The sequence below is a fragment of the Engystomops pustulosus genome, chromosome 2, assembly GCF_040894005.1.
Source record: "Engystomops pustulosus chromosome 2, aEngPut4.maternal, whole genome shotgun sequence".
Lineage (NCBI taxonomy): Eukaryota > Metazoa > Chordata > Amphibia > Anura > Leptodactylidae > Engystomops > Engystomops pustulosus.
Window position 1 is genome coordinate 157061756 of NC_092412.1, and position 20287 is coordinate 157082042.

Consider the following 20287-nt stretch of genomic DNA (forward strand, 5'->3'; position numbering starts at 1 on the left):
AAAAAGCAGTAGTAGAGATAATCACTTGCGTATGGTAACAGTAGTAAATGGCTAAGGTGAACTCTACCCAAAAGGTAATGGCACCATTTATATACAACGGTGCAAAACTGCAATGCTGCAACATGGTATACCAAGGGTTAATACTTACCGAATTGCAGAAGGTAGAGGGGAGTATAAGTACAGTGCTCAGAGACCACTTTTAAATGAAACTTTGTTCGGACTCGATGACCCCTCAAAGACAGCTTGATAAGTCTGCCTCAATTTATCCAAAAGGCCACTCGCAACAGCTGTCTGTCACCACCACTGTGGGTCTGGGTGGATTCATATGTTCCAACACTTTAATCCAATGATACAATGTTTTGCTTGATCAAAGTGATGTGGTATTGGTAACAAAAGTTTTTTGCACCCAATATTGGATTTATGTTTGGATATGTGCTTCAGTATATGCCAAGTGGTTTTACCAATATATACAAGACTGCAAGGACACTTGATAAACCACAAATTAAGATTCACATGTAAAGTAATCTTTGATGGGATAAGAGACACCAGTCACAGGTAGTAAATTTTATTTTCCTTTTGAACATTTCCATATTAAGAACAGTTCAAACATGGAAAAGTCCCATGTGGTAGAACTCTCTCCAACAAATTTGATGGGTGTTTGAAACAAGGATGAAAATGTTGTTGAGTTTGTCCAAGGATGGATTTGTGTAGTTTATAGAGAGATGGTATGGATGGGTAAATGGAATTCATAAATCACTGATTTTGGCCTGTTTTGTTCTATGGCAATTGATGTGTGAAAAAGGCATTGCACTTGACTTGCACGCGTCTCAGAGTGTAATGCGTTTTTGATGCATTTCCATAGACGTGTATGGTGCGTTTTTCACGTGCTTGACTTCCAAAAGTAGAGCCATGCTGTGATTTAAACGTGCTTTAAAAAAAAAAACTAGCGTGTGTGCGTGAAAAAAAATGCAAGTCTGCACTCTGACCCATTGTAATCAATGGGCTTTTTCAATACAAGTTCTGCACATCAAAAGCACGCGCAGCACATGCGTGTGAAAAATGCAAGTGTGGAAGGGGCCTTAGGAGGTTTGGTGTATAGTTCAGTAGAAAGATTAACTTCTGCCTTTAATTATCTCTGCTACTGTTTTTATACCATTTCATGCTGTACTGCCTCATTGTAGAATTTAATAGAATCTTTATAACATATTAACACGTCTCATTTTTTTAATGACTTCAGGCATTACTCCATCCACATCATTTATTTGATTTTTGCAGATGTAGCTAAATATATCATTGCCACTTATCACAAGATATCTACAGCCTCCAATATATAATCACTTTTGTTGATCTTTAAGTGTATACATCCATACTAACTCTCTTTCTTTCTCGCTCTCTCTCTCTCTCTCTCTCTCTCTCTCGCTCACATCAATAAGAAGCGCCAAATATATTTGTTATTCCAAAATAATGGTGGAAATACTTGAATCTGTTATTTGTGATTAACCACACCTGGTTTTGGCTTGAAATAACTGATGCAAAAAACTGACGTAACAGTTATGTGAACTGGCCCTAACCTGATGCAAAAGTGTACGACATTAATCTTGATACTCTTTTCCATTTACAGTGTGAACTTACACAAAAAGCTGATTCATCACGACTGAAAATACAACTAAATTTAGGTAAATGCTTGCGGTGCCTCCAAATAAAATACATGCAGTGCTTTCAACTAAAATATTTTCAGTACTCACAAAAACGTATATATAGTGCTTCTAAATATAATACATTCAGTGCCTCCAAATGAAATACATGCCGTGCCCCCAAATGCAAAATATGCAGTTCCTTCAACTAAAATACAAGCAGTGCTTTCAACTAAAATATATGCAGTGCCCCCTGAAAAATATATGCAGTGCTTCCAACTACAGTACAATGACTCAATTCAGTGCCTCAATGTAAAAGCGTAAAGTGTTTCCAAATTATATATTTGCAGTGCTTCCAAATGATATATTTACAGTGCCTCCAAATGATATATACACAGTGGGGGCTATTTATCAGAGCTTCTGCGCCCGGACACTGGTGTAGAAGCCCTGAAATAATCACAAATGCTACCTTATTGCTAGCACTTACAAGTGTTTTCCCTTTTCGGCCACCTCCACGCCAGGGGTGTATGGAGGGGCGAGGTATAGCGGGCGGTAGGGGAGTAGGCCGGCATGGGCCGTTCCCGCATGCCATACCTCAAAATGTAATATTTGCAGTGCAATAAAATACATGGAGTATCTCTAAATGAAAATATATAACACTATCAAATTATATACATACAGTGCCTTAAAATGTACAATATATGCAACACCTTAATGTATACATTCAGTGCTTCCAGATGCAGTGCATCCAAATAGTAAATTCTACACATTACACCATATGGGACTTTATGGTGCACAAGTAGGATACTACTCTGTCACATATGTAGAAGGATAACTTGGGACTCTTGAATTCATTTAAGCTCTTTTTTTATTATAATAAAGTGCTAGCAATCCACAAAAATTTTAGTTTTTTTGGCAAAAGTGCGTCTATAAATTCCACTCAATCTCCCCAAATGAGATATAGATAGTAGGGGGTTATTTATCATTAGACCAGCTCCTTGGGACCAGTGAATACCAAAGTAAAAAATCCAGTACAGAATTGGTGCTTTTCTGCTCCTGCCCTCAAAAAAAAGTTCATAAATTTTCAAAAAATGGGGATATAAACCCCAAAATTGTAACACTGGAAAAAGCATCTCATCCTGCAAAAAATGCCGTCAAATGACCCCAATAGCGAAAAAGCTAAAATTTTATAGCCTACCAAAGGAGCCAATGAGAACTATAATCCTCGCTGTGCGCCCAAAAAACAATGGCCACATGTGGCGTCTCTGTACTCGGGAGGAATTGCATAACAAATTGTAAGAGGAGTTCTCTTTTGGAAATGTGTAAATTTTAAGGCTAAATAAACGTATAACCGACAAAATTTGACCATTCTAAATGTCACCTCCATTTTGATTTAATTACTATGAAGATCTCAAGGGGTTAACAACCTTTCTAAAAGTTGTTTCTGATAGTTTGAGGGGTGCAGATTTGAAAATGGGTTGATAAATGGGTGTTTAAAATGTTAAATATTTAAAATTTAATTCAAAACAGTCCCCAAAAAATGTAATTCAAAATTATCCCCAAAATAGTAAATTCTGAAAATACTGAAAACTGATATCTGATTTGGAAGCCACGTGACCTCAAAATAAATTATCCAAATGCTGAATTATAAAAAAAATAAATTATAAAAATGCTGAAAATGTAAAGTAGACATATGGTAAATGTTGTTCAGCAACTTATTTAGGTGGTAAATCTATCTGCCTGAAAGCAGATTTTGAAATTCGAAAATGGCAAATTTTTCAAAAAATTAATGATTTTTTAATTTTTCTTGTAAATAAACTCAAAACTTATCACCCAACATTTACCACTAAAATGTACAACATGTGAGGGAAAAAACAATCTCAGAATCGCTTTGATAAGTAACAGTGTTCAAAAGTTATAACCATATAAAGTGATGCATGTCACAATATAAAAAATGGGGCTGAGCCTTAAGCTATAAACTGGCTACGCCCTTAAGGGGTTAAAGGAAATCTAGGATCAAGAATTGTAAACCATAAACACTTTCATACTGGTGTGTGCCCCCTCTGGCAGGATCTGCTCTTTAAAAGGCTTTAAAAATTATGCAAATAAATCTGAGGGGCTTAAGGCTCAATTGACAGCTATGGAAAAATTTGCACCAACGTGTAAGTATGCTTGCTTCACAGTCCTGGATCCTAGTGGTAGATTTCTTTTAACACGTTGTATAAATGATAAACTTTACATGAAATTTTCAACTAAGGTAAGTCTTCAAGAGATACCATCTCTGAAATAATGCAGGATTCTGTTACCACAGCTACTTTTTGTCAACTAGTAGTGTTGTTAAAAATTGTTAAATCAAAAAATATTTTCCCCAAACTCTCCTGACATGTATAGTCTGTTCTAGCTCTGTCAACCATGCAATGGGCCCAAAATTCAGTCCATTCTTAGCAGATCATAAAATAGGCATTTTATGCAGACAATTACGAGAGCGCCACTACTTACATCCTGTGTTATCAATGCAGCGCCTACATCATTCTGTATAAGCCGGCATGGAAGAGCCCTGGAGGATAGACAGCCAAGGGAGTGCCAGTGAGCAAGTACTTTTTTTTATTTTATCCTACTTCATAGATGGATGAGGTGGGGGTGTATATAAATAAATTAGGGGTAGGGTTAAATATAAATTAACAAAGGCTGTATATAAATTGAATGGGGGCCTGAATTGGGGTAGCTTTATATGTATATAATTAACAAGAGGATGCTCTTTATAAATTAATTAATTAGTAATGGGGAATAGTATATATATATATATATATATATATATATATATATATATATATATTAGGGGGTGTTGTATAAATATGTATATATTGATTAGGAGATGCTATATCAGGCATGGAATAGGGGATGTGTGGGCGTGCCAGGCAGGCGGAAAGTGTCGGAACGCAGATGCTGTGCCCCTGTAACCACACATGGGCACAGCTTTAAGACCTGGAGCGCCGGAGAAAGTAAGTACAATTTTTTTTTCACAGCCCTCCCCAGCCCACCTGTAGAGTTAAGAAAGTAGGACAACCACTTTAAGTTTTACTTTGTAATTATAGAGGACATAAAACAGCAGGATGCCCAATATCAATTCATCCTGGGTCCCATGGCATCCTTAATTTAGCGCTGTACATTTCGCATGACTTCCCACCTTCGGAATACAGGGAAGTCCTACCTGATTTGCATTAACACCACACACACAGTAGAAGTTCTTCACCCTGCCGTGTCTCGCTGCCGTTCCCGCCAACCAGTGGTATGTGCATAGAGCCTGCACTGCAATCATCTTTTGTTTTCGTCTCCCCTGGCATCAGAAAAGCTCCTAGGATCACACATGAAGAATCACACTCCCAGGTAAATGTCTGAATTGCTATTTATTCTATATATCTATCTATATATATATATATATATATATATATATATATATATTTTTTTTTTTTTTTTTTTTTAATAATGTTACAATATGCTAATTGTATATTTTCCCACTTTTTTGCAGCCCTTAAACAAGAAAACCTCAAACCTTTTCACATTTATCAACAGCAAGCTACAATTTCCTATAATACTATGATGTGTTTGATTTGTTATATTTGTTTTATGTTATTGGACTTTCAAAAAGTGGACTGAAATTGTGCCTAAATTTCAGTTCATTTTTTCTCATCTTTTGGGTCATATGACTAAATAGGGACCTTCCTGTTATATACTCTTGTAGTGGGTAAGGTAACAACCATTTTGCGTCATGACCCCCTTCCATTGGCATACAAATCTGTATTGTAACCCTGCCTACTCAAAGAAACTGGATCCCTACTCTTTTGTTTCTCTCCATGCCTTCTAATGCCATACGGATTGCTATTGTTTCTGCCGGCTACAGGTATGTGTCTGCATCCACCATCACCATGCAGCAGCACACTAGAAAGTAAATTTATGTAGAGCTACATACATATTTATTCAGCCAACCCACATATATAACCATACAGTATAGTATTCCCTTTCCCTTCTGGCCATCGTGGTGTCCTTTCCACTTTCAAGTTTAGAATATTCCATGCTCTCAGGTGAGGGTAGCCACATGGCTCTCTTCTCATTACAAGTTGTCAATATGTTCCAGTACTCATTCCTGTTCCCCAAAAATATCCAATACAGTTAACAGTGTTGAAGGTCATAAGACAATTAAAGTGGAACTTTCAATTTGACTAATACAATTCTGATAACAAAACAAGCAAATACTACAAGAGTATAGGAGGAAAATCCCAGTAAATTTGATTTAATAGAAAATGGATGGGTCTTACCAGTCTCTTGTATACAAGTCAGGATCACAGGAACAAAGCAAGGGGAGATAGGCATATAGTCAGGATACAAGATACTGGATGGAGGTGTGCATAATTAATAGCAGAGAGAACCTTTGTAATGAACACAGAGCCCAAGGCTAAGTAACATCTTTTAAAAAGTCTATTTTTTTTCAGGAATCACAGCGTGTCAAGACTAATGAAGATACGTGATCTGGATGAGGACAGGTAAGCATATTTAGTTCAAATCGCTACCACGCAAGTGGTAGATTTCCTTTTAATCCTCACTTTCAATATGTATAGCGCTGTATTACCATAAGTGACTGAACTATATGATTCAATGCCACATTTGCACTGAATATTTCATAGGACATTAAAAAATTCTGTTGTGCTTCTTTTTTATTTATTTTCTCTTTCTCTCTCAACCCTTTTTCAGCTTGGTATCTGCAAGTTATTTTGTCCAGTGCTAGAAAGGTTTCAGGGCATTCAAAATTGGTAAGCATTATTTCTTTTTCAGTTTGTTTCTGTCTCTTGTTCACTCTTCCAGGAATAAGCATAATTAATATTTTAATGGGTCATTAAAATAAGCTAATATCTAATTAGTAGTGGTGCTGGTAGTGGAAGAAAGCTTCCATGCCAAATGCCAGATAGAAAATTTTTATGGGAGAGAGTGTGTATTTTACTTGGGGCTGTATGTTAGAGAGAAGAGATGGTTTTTACATAGAAGGAACTGGATGATGATGTACATGAAGACAATCAGCACATGGCAGGTCTTACTGACATAGGGGGGATTTATCACCTACTGGCACATGGCACACCAGTAAAGTATGTGACACATCCAGTATGGCCAGTGTTGTGGTAAGACATCATCTCAGTGGGACAATGTGCAGTGATGTTATACACGCAAAGATATTGTACAAAAATACATGTAGGACACTGAAAGGGAATCTGTCATTCCAATTTACCCACCCAAAATAAATACATCATAAACAACTATAACTAAAAAGTATAAATGGTTGCTTTCTATGGCTGAAATGTTACAAAATCAGTTTGTAAATTTATATGCAACTCACCTGAGGTGAGTCCAATGATAATAATTGAGTCCTGTCTTCAATGCCTTGCCTCACTAGTCCTGACAGGTTTTATTGCTACCAGTACTGTCTGCCAATATTCAACTACAGACATGTACAGCTCCGTAGGAAATGCTGTGTCAAATTTTTCTCTCAGTGCCTTGCTGTAGTGTTGAGAGCACTGTTTTATCATTCAGCACTTCATGTCATGTGACCAGGGTGATGTCATCTAAGGTCCTTTACCCTTCTACATTTACAAAATCTATCCCATGTATGTATCTGATCACATGAAATCACAGCATGCCTCAATGGAGACATGGGGAGAACTAAAAGTCCATGGAGGCATGCTGTGATTTCATGTGATCAGATACTTACATTGGGTAGATTTTGCAAATGTTATGGGTAAAGGACCTTAAATGACATCACACTGGTCACATGACATGAAGTGCTGAATGGTGGGAAGAGACTTGCTGCAGTATGCCAGGTAAGAGAACAAAGTTGGTTTTATGGGGATGTGAGGGAAAAATTTTTTTAGCTAAATGAAGAGTGGCATTTTCACTAGCTGTGAAAAATGTGGTGACATGCCACAGGTTCTCTTGAAGGCTTTTAATTAACACTCAATGCCATACATGTGCAGCACTAAGCGGATGCCGGTTCAGAGCTGAACTGGCATTGGTAGCCGTGGCGTCTCAGCTGTAACAGCTGAGAGCCTGGTGTAACACCTGCAGTTGGAATAAGACTGTTTTAACCAGTTAAATGCCATGGCCCATACAACAGCTGTATTCAAACTGTCTCCTGGGGGGGTGGGATCAGCCAATATAGGACCCTGTAGATGACCATAGTCAGTGCCTGTAAAATCCTGCCACAGGTTGGATCTTACAGTCTCTGCATCAGCCTATGTGTCTACATAGACTTAATACTCGCAATATATCATCCGATTGCTTGTTCATGTCGTTTGTTCATATTGAGACTAATAAAAAAGTAAAAATATGCTTTATAATAAAAAAAATAAATCAATGCATGACTAAAAATGCCCCAATACCCCCTCTACATGTAAAAGTGACATATCATAGAAAAAAAACACCACAAAAATCCACATATTTGGTATCAATGCATCCTCAATGAACCATACAATAAAATGCAATGATTATGGAATCTGCACGAAGAGCCCTGTAAAAAAGAACCACCAAAAATGTATGATTTATACCTATCTTTATTATAAAAAATGCAATAAAAAGGTGACAAAAACCGTATCCACTCCAAAATTTAGTGGTGTAAAAATTACAAAACAGGGAAATTAACCCTGTTTTTCTTTTTGTCTATGTTTGGCGTTGTTTTGTCGCAGTTGTGGTATGAATGCTGTTTTGCAAATTTCCATTGCGCCAAATGAAAATAAGACAAGGTAAAGTCACTTTCACATAGCCCCTGCTTGTCAAATTCATTATTTGCAAAGACTGGTTTTCACAAAACTGAATTCATGATTTGCAATTTGGTGCAAATCTAGAAAGAAGGTGATGGACAAATTATACATTTTTTCAACACATTGGGGCATATTTACCAAGCTCTGAGCGCCAGTTTTCTGTTGGAATTTGTACATTCTTTCTAGTGCTAACTGCTTGCACAGAAGGGTCCGTGCCACATTTGTGTCACATGCAACCCTTTTGTGTCGCGGCTGCACAAAATTTCTGCACTGAAGGGGCTCAGTTGGTGGACAGTGTGGCAGATTTAACATGCAAAGTCTGACAGAATTGTGTCGCATTTTAAAGATGCACCAAAAAAAAAGCGGTGTACTCTGTCGGAGCTGCACAGAGGGCGCCAGATTCATGAAGAATGGGCGCCAAAAATTACGTTATATTCTAAAACCTAAAGTTTAAGAAAAAATAACAAAAAAATCTGACTAATAGAACAATTTGGAATATGCTACTATACCTAGAACAAAAGAATAAATTACAGAATTGATGTTTTTTCTTCCCCCACAACAAAAAAAGTTAATAAATTTGCATCAATAAGACTTAGCCACCCTAAAACAAGAAGACTTTCTCCTGCTGGCCAGCCAACTGCCTTCCTAGCCTCAGAGGAAAAAGTTTACCACCAGCCTGCTATTTTCTGCTGTTGGAACCATAAGTTGTTTAATAACCTTTGCTCATTTCTGGCCTGCTGCTACCATCACAAGATATCTCCCTCATATCATCTGCCGTGCAGTGCCTTAAGTAGAAACTCGCATTGAGTTTGAGTTGGGAATGTTGCACAGGCTCTAGGAACAGACAGGTAACACAGACAAGACTGTGGGGCCTGAGACTAACCCTCTTCCCAGCTGTCCCTGCCTACTTGCCTCACTTATCCTTGTAATGGACAACAAGTCAACATTCCCTCCCTGTTCAAAAGTGCAAATCACAGATGAAGATAATACAAACACAGAGTTTGGAAATAATGGAATATAAGGAGCTTTATCCAAACATCAGCAGCAGACCAGACCACACACCAAGGTAGTGCTATGAGTGGAGGAAGTCTGTCAGCAGGTTAGCTATTGATGAATCAGAGAATAGCTGCAGGAGAGTGATGCTGGTGGTGCAAATCAATCTAGGTAGTCAGCAAACAAAAACCAGCAGTTTCTGTATCTTTCTTTCATTCTTATTTCTGTTTTTTCTTTGCCTTAATCTGTCTTTTTTCTTTTTATTTATCTTCCTTTTGGTGTCTAATTAAATCTTTCTTATGTTTTGTCTTTTTTCATTTTACTTTCTATCTATCATTTTTCCTGTCATCATAACCATGGATAATCTATTGTATATTGATGAACATTGCACATGGCAAAAGATGCAAGACCATCACCTTATATATTCTAACTTCCCATATATTGTGTTGCAGATCTGAATTGTACTGAATTGAAGATCAGCATGCCAGGGCGTTATGATGCTGCCTGTCAAAGCTTTTGCAGGACAATGGATCCATATGTTGTCAGATTTTCAAAGGACTTAAACAAAAATCATCTGATCTTGAGAAAACTGGAATGAAAGGAATCAGTATCCAAAATATTTAGCACAAACAAAATTCAAAAAAGGAGAAAAAAAAGGATAAATGCCAACACTTCAAAATCATAATGCTGAACTGTTTGAAGATCAATGACATCTTAGAAGCAATTAACATTAGTCCACCAAAACACTGGTTATATACAGCCTATAGACATAATGGGAGAGATTTATCATACCCAAATGCTCACGCGCTGGCTCTTCATGAAATCCCTGCCCCTCCCACCTCTTGAAGTGTCTGCCGGCCAGGTATGTCTTACCTACCTTGTGAAAGTTTACTTGCTGCAGCAAATGCACAGGTGCAAGGTGTCCCTGCTCACTCCCCCGCTGGCCGTGCCCACTTCACACCCCTCTACATTGCCTTGGCATGAATAATCACAATTACTGTCAGATACTAGTAATTGCGGACATTTCAGGGCTCGCATGCCAGAAAACTGGTATACAAGCCCTGATTTATTGCCTCCCTTATGGCTATAGTATTGCTATTGTACACCATTTATTCATCCACCATTGAAGGGATGCAAGACTATACATATGCCTTTATATGGAATAAAGATTGTAGAATGGAAAAAAGCATTGATGAACAACATACACATTTTGTCCATACATCCTGGATCGACTAGGCTCTTCTGATCCAAACCCATTGTTTTCTATAAATACAGTGAGAAGATTCACGATCAGTATGAAACTAATACATTTTTTACTTCAATGAAGCACAACTGTAGTATGGAAAAGAGAAGTGACTAATTTAGGTAACAATCCAAACACACATATCTGAACATATCAAAATCCATAGTAAATCCAACCTTAGTACATACATACCTAGTCACTATGGCCAACCAAAGTGTCCTGTACATGGAGTTTTAAATATCCTCATCTGTTTGTATAGACCTTTAGCACTACAAACTTAGCCTAAGAATTGTACTTAAAGGGAATACAGCTAGTGACAGGTTCCCATAGAATATTATTAAGTAAGTGACACCTTTTTTTTTTAGTTAAAAATAGTTTCTCTTACATTCCCATAAATCAACTTTATGTTATCCTAACTGGCATCAGAGGGGGCATGTCCTGCTCCACCGGCCACTCCTATGCCCCATGCCTCTTCTGAGCTTGTTATGTGACCAGGGTGATGTCATCTAAGGTCCTTTCCCAGTAAGATTTGCATCATCTACCTCACGTATGTATCTGATCACATGAAATAACCTCTCCATGATCCATGGAAGCATGCTGTAATTTCATGTGATCATGTCATGTGACCAACGTTATGTCATCCAACATCCTTTACTCGTAGGATCTATCCCAGGTATGTATGGGATCAGATACATACCTGGGATATATCCTATGGGTAAGGGACCTTAGATGACATCAACCTGGTCACATGACATGAAGTGTCCAATAAAGTAACAGAGCTCTCTCTAAATGTTCCACACACCAGCATGTCCTAGCAGTGAGGTCTGTCAATTAGCAACAAGGAGGCAGGGCAAGCCAAGCTAAATTTAATTTGCAGGACTGATGTGTGTCATTAGACTCAAGCTGACTACCAGTTCTGGTGGAAGTTGACATCTGGCAGTCTACAATCGCTCTGCGATGCTGGTAAACTCTGGATAACATGATTAATGTGGAATTCCACCTCATGGGCACGTCGCACAACAGTCGGTGAGTGGGTAGTTGGAGGCAGCGCTGCCCTGAGAGTGGCAGCATCTGTGGTCAACTTTCTGAAATGCGCACAGATGCAGCGCATCTTCGTGAGCAAATCAGACAGATTGGGGTCTTGAGGAATCGCTGAACTATCAGATTTAACACATGGGCCAGGCATGGCACATATGTCAGTCTGCCGAGTTGCAGAGCCCCCACCAGGTTACGGCCGTTGTCACACACAACCATGCCTGGCTTCAGGTTCAGCGGTGCCAGCCACAGAACGGTCTGCGCCGTGATGCCCTGTAATAGCTCTTGGGTGGTGTGCCTTTTATCGCCTAGGCTCAGCAGTTTGAGCACCGCCTGCTGTTGCTTAGCGACGGCACTGCTGCTGTGCCTAGAGCTACCGACTGATGACGACATGCCCACGGATGGTAATTCGGAGGAGGTGGAAGAGGGGTGGGAGGAGGCATAGTAGGCCTCAGAGACCGTGACCGAGGTAGGCCCCGCAATCCTCAGCGTCGGCAGTGTATGACCTGTCCCAGGGTCAGACTCTGTCCCAGCCTCCACCAAGTTAACCCAATGTGCCGTCAGCGATATATAGTGGCCCTGCCTGGCAGCACTCGTCCACGTGTCCATGGTTAGGTGGACCTTGTCAGAAACGGCATTGGTCATGGCACGGATGATGTTGTCTGACACGTTCTGGTGCAGGGCTGGGACGGCACATCAGGAAAAGTAGTGGTGGCTGGGGACCGAATACCGAGGGGCGCCCGCCGCCATGAGCTTGCGAAAGGCCTCGGTCTCTATCAGCCTATAGGGCAGCATCTCCAGGCTCAGTAATTTGGAGATGTGGACGTTGAGGGCTTGGGCGTGTGGGTGGAACTGTATTTCCTCTTGCGCTCCAGCATCTGGGGTAAAGACAGCTGGACGCTGCGCATGGAGACATTGGTGGACGCCGTGGAGGCGAAGGTGTGGTTTTCAAGCGGGAGGTGTTTGTGCCGAGGTCCTGGGCAGGGGGCTGACTAGCAGAGGCAGCAAATGACACAGGGGAAGGAGCAGTGGTGGGCCCGGCCGGAGGTGAACAGCCTTGGTTCCATTGAGTGGGGTGTTTAGCAGTAAGATGCCAGCGCATACTGGTGGTGGTTAAGCTGGTAGTGGTGGAACCCCTGCTGATCCTGGTGTGGCACAGGTTGCACACCACAGTCCGTCAGTCATCCGCTTTTTTTTTAAAGAACCTCCAGACTTCAGAAAATCTAGCCCTCGCCACAGGAGCTTCACTACGTAAAACATTTGGCGCTGATGCACCAGTTCTGGCCCTGCCTCTCCATCTGGCCCCACCAATGCCTCTTCCAACCTGTTCTGGTATAGGACTTGCCTCCGTCTCAAAAGCACTGTGTTCACCCGGCCTATCAACCCAGCTTGAGTCTGTCACCTCATCATCCTCCGATCCCTCAGTCTGCTCCCCCCTTGGACTTCCTGCCCTGACAACAACTTCACCACTGTCTGACAACCGTGTCTCCTCATCGTCCGACACCTCTTTACACACTTCTTCCACTACGTCAACAATGTCTTTATGACCCACAGACTGCGACCGTTGTAAAACCTGGGCATCGGGAAAGAGCTCAGCAGCAACATGTGGTTTGTGACTCTGGGAAGGGTCCAGAAAACAGTTCCTCAGAGTATGCTGGATGAAATTCCAAATGTTCCTGGGAGGGGGCAGACTGGGGGGAAGGAGGTTGAGCTGGAGGAGTGCTGATTTCGGTGACATGGGTGGACTGCGTGGAAGACTGACTGGTGGACAAATGGCTAGAAGCATCGTCCGCAATCCACGACATCACCTGTTCGCACTGTTGTGGCCTCAACAGTGCTCTACCACGAGTCCCAGTAAGTTGAGATATGAAGCTAGGGAGTGTAGCTCTGCGGCGTTCCCCTGCTCCCTCATCAGCAGGTAGTGTCTCACCCTGCCCAGGCCCACGGCCTCTGACCCCTGCAGTAATTGGACGCCCACGCCCTCTACCCTTAGCCCTCGGGTTCAACATTTTCCAAATTAAAGTCTATTTTATAGACAAAAACAGAAATATAACCTGTAATTTTTTTTTTTTTTTTATAGAACAAAACGTGCAGAAGAAATCAGACAGCAGAAGATGATTGCAATGGCTAGTTTCTAACCAACACTGACAGCACACAAAAGGATTTTGTGCTGTGACTGTCACTTTAACTTTTGAAAAGTTAAAAGTAATGTAGCCCTAACAAGAGCTGTTGGGTTCTTGGAGACTCACTCCTGCCTAACAGTAATCTACTAGAACACCCTAACGCTATCCCTGACCAACAGCAGCTCTATCCCTAACGGCATCCAGACAGAGAATGATCCAGCAGTGACTGTGGCATTTTTAAGGATGCAGTGTGGAAATGTGCTGTACAGAGCTGAAGACATCTGTCCGCAAATTCAGCATTGAGAAGTCATGGCCATGAGAGGTGGTCATCTTTCTGATGGAGCAGGTACTAGATGTTACTAATGTCTGTGTCACCAACTGCAGGGTCGCATCTGCCATGAGGCGAGATGAAAATCTTGCTTCAGGCGGCAGAATGTGGAGCCCTTTAAAGAGCGGCAAAATATGGCACTCTGATGTGGGCGAATCGCCCACCAGATAAATAAATCGCACCTGTCTCTTTAAGACAAGATTTATACGTGGAGCGATGCAGCGCCTTTCCGGCTGCTGGCGTCGCTTCATTCTATGCAGCGACACAGGTGGTGGATGATGATGTCACCCCGCCTGTGTCACTAAGAAGAGCCGTGTTAGAAATGGAAACACCATTTTTAAAAAATCAGATCGGGTGAATATGGGGGGGGGGGTGCAGCAGCAGTTCATAATACAATTCATGCAGTTTTGCGCCGACAACTTCGGATAAATGTGCTGGTGCGTTATCGTGGTGAAACAGCACCTTCTTTTTCACCGAATGCGGCTGTGTCTCCTTCAATTTTTTGTCGAAGCTGTTCAATAACTCACTGTAGTATTGTCTAGTGATCTTTCTCCTTTTTTCTAAAAATTCCATGTGGATGACGTCATTCCCATTCCAAAAAATCGTCGCCATGACCTTTTCGGCTGATGGGACCGCCTTCATTGGATTCACCGGGAGAAATCCATTGTTTTGATTGTTGCTTAGTTTCTGGTGTGTAATGATGAATCGCCAATCCGGTCAACATACCTATGGCCTCTGATACTTCGAGCACTTCCGTTCGCCAATCAGCGAGTATCATGTCGTGGACTTTTTGAATGATTTCCTCGGTAACCACGGTAACCACGTCTGTCTTGGTTGCTCCTCATAAAAAACGGATGTTCGCCCACTTTTCAAAGTTTCAATTCATTGAACCAATATCTGTGATCATAGATGGCGAAGTGTCCATAAACAGCATCCAACTTTGCTTTTATCTCCTCGCATTTTTTCCCATCCAAAAACAAAAAGCAAATTACCAAACAATCTTTTTCCATCTTAGCGAAAATTACGAAACACGTCTTACTCAAATGGCTGCCAAATCCAGACTAACCTATCAATCAGTCTGCAATTTGTTTTGCCGTCGTTTCATAGAGGATCGCCGCTCCCCGTGACGTCATTGGGGAGCGGCGATCCATTGCCATGGTAGCTTCGGGTCTCTCATATCAAAATATGATAATGGTTTTTCACTGCGTTTAACCCCGTATGGAAAATCGCGCCCAAAGTCGAAAATGGCACTTTTTTGCCATTTTAAAAAAAGTGAAAAATTCTGTAAAAAGTGATCACAAGGTTGCACAGTCCTAAAAATGATAGCATTGTAAAAGTCATCAAAATCTGCAAAAAACGGCACCACCCACACCTCCATAAACCAAAGTATGAAAAAGTTATTAGCGCCAGAAGATGGCAAAATCCCCCCAAAAATTTTTGTACAGGAGGTTTTAATTTTTTTTAAATGTATGAAAACATTATTAAACCTATATAAATTTATCATAAAGTTATAAAGTTATCCCCGTAATCGCACAGACCCAAAGAATAAAGTAGACATGTCATTTGGGGCGCACAGTGAAATCTGTAAAATCCAAGCCCACAAGAATACGGCACAAATGCGGTTTTTTTACCAATTTCAGTGCATTTGGAATTTTTTTACCGCTTCCCAGTACACGGCATGGAATATTAAATACCAACATTTTGAAGTGTAATTTGTTACGCAGAAAAAAAAAGCCATCACACAGCTCTGTACATGGAAAAATAAAAAAGTTACAGATTTTTGAATGTGGGGAGTGAAAAATGAAAACGCAAAAACGAAAAAGGGCGGCAGCGGGAAGGGGTTAACATTGTCATGTGACCGCAATTCTGTTTTTCATTGTGTGCGGTTCTCAGACAAAGGTGGAAAATGCAAGCTCAATACTATACACACACAGAATTGGGGGATATTTACTAACAGAAAAAAATGTATGTAGTTATGGCATCCCTTTCTTTGTATGGAGACACAGTCATGACGATCTATTGCTATTTACGGTAGGGTCAAGCAACAATAGAGTCATTGCTGCTGTAGGTTCAGCTTTGACATAATCACATCAGAGCGACCCAGCTGCTGACATCACATAGTGTTGTAGGGACATCTAGTGGTTTAGTGTTCGTACTGCACCTGAAATTGCTATCAGCATTTAAAAAAGCATAGAGTGGGACAAAAAAAAAATATGAGGCACTATAAGAATTATTTTTTTTCATATTTGAGTTTGTTTTTATTTCTAACAGATGAAAGTACAAATACAATACAGGTAGTAAGAAACACAGTACAATACAAACACATATGGGCAAGCAATTTCGGCCTGAACATAAACCTATCCCTAACATGGATCACTTTAAAAACAACAAATAGCAAATTGGTGAGCTGGGAGCTCACCGGAAGGTCAAGGGGAAGTGGCAACCCGGTGAGAGGAGGGGGTCTGGAGGGAGGTGGGGGTGGGAGAGCCACATCCCCCACTGGGCCTAGCCTTTTCTTGGGGCCTGGAGGCAGCTGGGGCCCAGAATACTGGAGTGGCTGGTGGTTGTGGCGTAGGCATGCTAGTGTCACGGTGCTTGGTATGGGGACCGGAGGGCTGTCCCACAGACTCAGGCAACGTTGTGCAAAAATAACTTACAGTTCTTTATCCGAACAACAGCAGGCAACGTGCCAAACGATCTTGTACAGATATCGGATTATTGGATAGTCTGAATTACTGGAGAGTGGTCATGGAGAGTGAACCTCAGGAGTTTGTTCACCAGCCTGGTTGCAGATGCAGGCTGGGAGGTAGCTGTGTCCAATGCTGGAAGCTGCAGCTTTAATCCTAGGAGGTAGCTCTGTGTGAGACACTGAAGGTGTATCTCACACTGTCTCTGGTCACTCAGTGTGTCTTGTGAAAGATGTGCTCTCTAGGAGAGCTGGGTTCCAAGAGCCTTTGTCACTTTCTGTCCAGGGGTTTTGTTATACTCTGGTCAGGTGGTCTCACTCTCCAATCACACTCCTCGCACAGCAGCCTCCGCGCATTACAAAAATTCTGCGCTGCGTCCACACAGCTTAGGGAAGTGAATCCTCAATACGAGCCGCTGCGCACAGCGCAGCTAACCAACATTTTCAGTGCTTCCCCCACCTCCTGCCTAACCTCCCAGCCAGCCAGTATCATCCACCTACAGTCCGTCCATCGGCCGGTCCCAAACTGGCGCCGCCTGAGGCGAAAATCTCAACTCGCCTCATGGGTGGTGCGCCCTTGTACAACCCTCCAGCAATTAATAAATATAGCTCTGTAGCAATTAATAAATATATCCCCCAGCGATTAATAATATCCCTCCCTGTAACGCATGCCATTTTTTAAAGATGTAAGAATAAAAGAAGATTTTTAAAGAAAGTGGTGCCAACCTTTTCTTCTCTCATCTAAATTATGATTAATAAATATTCAAGATGTGTTCGGGATGTCCATGCAGCCGGAAGATATGTTGGAAGAACAAACTGGCAAGACGTGGAGCAGATGGAAGACTGGGAAGGGGAACAAAATGGGACACCTTGGAAAACCGGTCCATCACCACGCAGATGACAGTTTTGCCAGAAGAGAGATGAAGGTCAGTGACAAAGTCCATAACCATGTGAGACCATGGGCGACTGGGTATCGGCAATGGAACTAACAGTCCAGCCGGTTAGAGGCAAGAGGGCTTGTTATGGGCACAGGAGGAGCCGAATCCCACGAAATCCTGAACATCTTAGACCAGGTCTGGCCACCAGTAGTAGCGGGAGATGAGGGCCACAGAACGATGCACCCCTGAGTGCCCAGCCAACCGCAAGAATGTCCCCAAAATGGAATCCTCTTCTGGAATGCAGGTCGAACATATGTATTGCTGGAAGGTAGCTGCCGAAGATCCACCAGAGCCGCAACAACTAGTTGTTCAGGAGAGATGATGTGCCGAAGGGCCACCTCTTCTCCAATGACATCCGAAGCACAGGAAAGGGCATATGCCTTGATATTATTTTCCGCAGGACGGAAATGGATCAGTAGGTTGAAGAGTGAAAAGAACAGTGACCAATAGGCTTGCCTGGGATTAAGGCTCTGAGCCATCTGGATATACACAAGGTTCTTGTGGTCCGTGAACATGCAAACCGGAAGAAGAGCTCCCTCCAGTAGATTTTGCCATTCCTCCAGGGCAAGTTTGATGGCTAACAGTTCTCTATCTCCAATAGAATAATTTCTCTCTGTGGGAGAAAAAGTCTTGGAAAAGAAACCGCTTGTAAGAGTTTGGCCCTTAGGGCCTTTCTGATTGAGCATTGCCACAGCAACTATGGAGGATGCGTCCACCTCTAGATGAAAGGGCTTCTCTGTGTCAGGCCTAGTGAGAACAAGAGCCGAGGCAAAGGCGGACTGAACCCATGAGAAGGCCTCTTCAGCTGCCGAGGGCCAGAGGTGGGGATTGACACCCTTTTTGGAGAGCGCCACGATGGGAGACACCAGAGTGAAGAAATGTGGGATAAACTGCTGGTAATAGTTCGCAAAACCCAGGAATCTCTGTATAGCTCGTAGTCCTTCTGGGTGCGGCCTCTGAAGAACTGCAGACAGTTTAGCAGGGTCCATCTTGACATATGAGTGGTGGGTACACCAAGATGTCGTCCAGGTAGACCATGACACACGTATACAGGAGATCCCTGAAAATGTAATTAACACACAGCTATAGCATTAGAGTCCAAATGGCATCACTAGGTACTCAAAATCTCCATCTCTGGTGTTAAACGCTGTCTTCCATTCATCTCACTTGAGGATCCGGGTGAGGTTGTAGGCCCCTCGAAGGTGCAGCTTGGAGAAGACCTTGGAACCACGCAAACAGTTAAAGAGCTCTGTAATCAACGACAGGGGATAGCAGTTCTTAACCGTGACCATGCTAAGCCCGCGATAGTCTATGCAGGGACGCAGGGTACCGTCCTTCTTGGATAAGAAGAAAAAATCTGCGGCAGCCGTAGAGGAGGATTTGCGTATGAAGCCTCTCTGCAGGTTTTCCTTAATATACTCAGACATAGCGGCAGTCTCGGTAACTGAGCAAGGATACACACGACCTCTAGGGGGAGAGGCACCGGGCAGTAGATCCACATCCACATCAACATAGTCCTGGTCACAAATAGGCAGACCCTCCAGGGACTTGGGAATCATGGAGGACATCAAGACAGGAAGAGAGACCGCCATGCAACGAGACTGACATTCTGATCCCCAACGCAGGATCTCCCCTGTCTTCCAATTAAGAACTGGAACATGGAGTTGTAGCCACGGAAGACCCAGGAGGATAGATGATGTGGAGCATGGCAACACATAGAAGGACAAACTATCATTGTGAAGAGTTCCCACTTGAAGACAGATGGGTTCACTGCGGTCCCGGACTGGATCGGAGAGAATCTGTCCACTGACTGAGGAAATGACAAGAGGCTGCTTGAGAGGAACCACCGGAATGTTATGCCAAGAGACCAGAGTGGCATCCACAATGTACAAGAAAGCTGAGACTTGCATAGGAGTGCGGGTACCGACACTGAGGAACACAGGAACTGTAAGGCATGAAGAAGCTTTTTTCACACCTAGGGACGCTTCTCCCAAGAACCCTAGGTGCTGGCGTTTCCCAGATGTTGGGGGCAGACAGGACAAGCCCCAATGAAGTGCTTAGGACTGGCACAGTACAAGCAGAGATCTTCCTGAAAACGTCTGGTATGTTCCTGGATGGAGAGTCGGGCTCTGTCCACTTGAATAGGCTCCTCTGCAGGCAGTGCTAACGGAGGCTGGAGCAGCCTTTGGAAGACAGGAGCCAAGCGAGGTAGACGTCGAAGCCAAGCTTGCGGATGCTCATGACGCAACTCCTCAGCATGCTCCATGAAGCACACGTTGATCCGAGTGGCCAGGGTGATGAGACCACTCAGAGTAGTCGGCAGATCGCGCACGACCAATGGGTCCTTGACTTGAGACAGGGCTGCATCATTGCAGGAGAGCTCGGAAGCCAAGGCATGGAACTGGACAGCTTACTCACCCACGGACGCGTCCCCTTGGTGCAGTTTCAGCAGCAGCACTTCAGCTGAGGAGGCTCGTGCGGGTTCCTCAAACACGGACCGGAAT

The 20287-nt window shown here is 42.5% G+C and overlaps 1 protein-coding gene and 1 long non-coding RNA gene across 3 annotated transcripts in view; both read left to right on the top strand.

Annotated features, from left to right (window-relative positions):
* Positions 1-5026, top strand: part of LOC140118779 (pancreatic secretory granule membrane major glycoprotein GP2-like) — a 44197-nt gene extending 39171 nt beyond the window's left edge. The window contains exons 9-10 of one of the 2 annotated variants that reach the window (XM_072137096.1): positions 1622-1676; positions 4154-5026. In XM_072137096.1, the coding sequence (XP_071993197.1) occupies positions 1622-1676; positions 4154-4224 (126 nt within the window). In that variant the 3' untranslated portion in view covers positions 4225-5026. Of the gene's footprint in view, positions 1-1621 lie in introns of both variants that reach the window. The other variant, XM_072137095.1, reaches the window with a different exon arrangement.
* A 100-nt stretch (positions 5027-5126) lies between these two features.
* Positions 5127-10860, top strand: LOC140116635 (uncharacterized). The gene is made up of 3 exons (XR_011852872.1): positions 5127-6175; positions 6384-6442; positions 9883-10860. It is a non-coding gene; the product is annotated as an uncharacterized lncRNA (long non-coding RNA).
* Positions 10861-20287: the final 9427 nt, after the last annotated feature.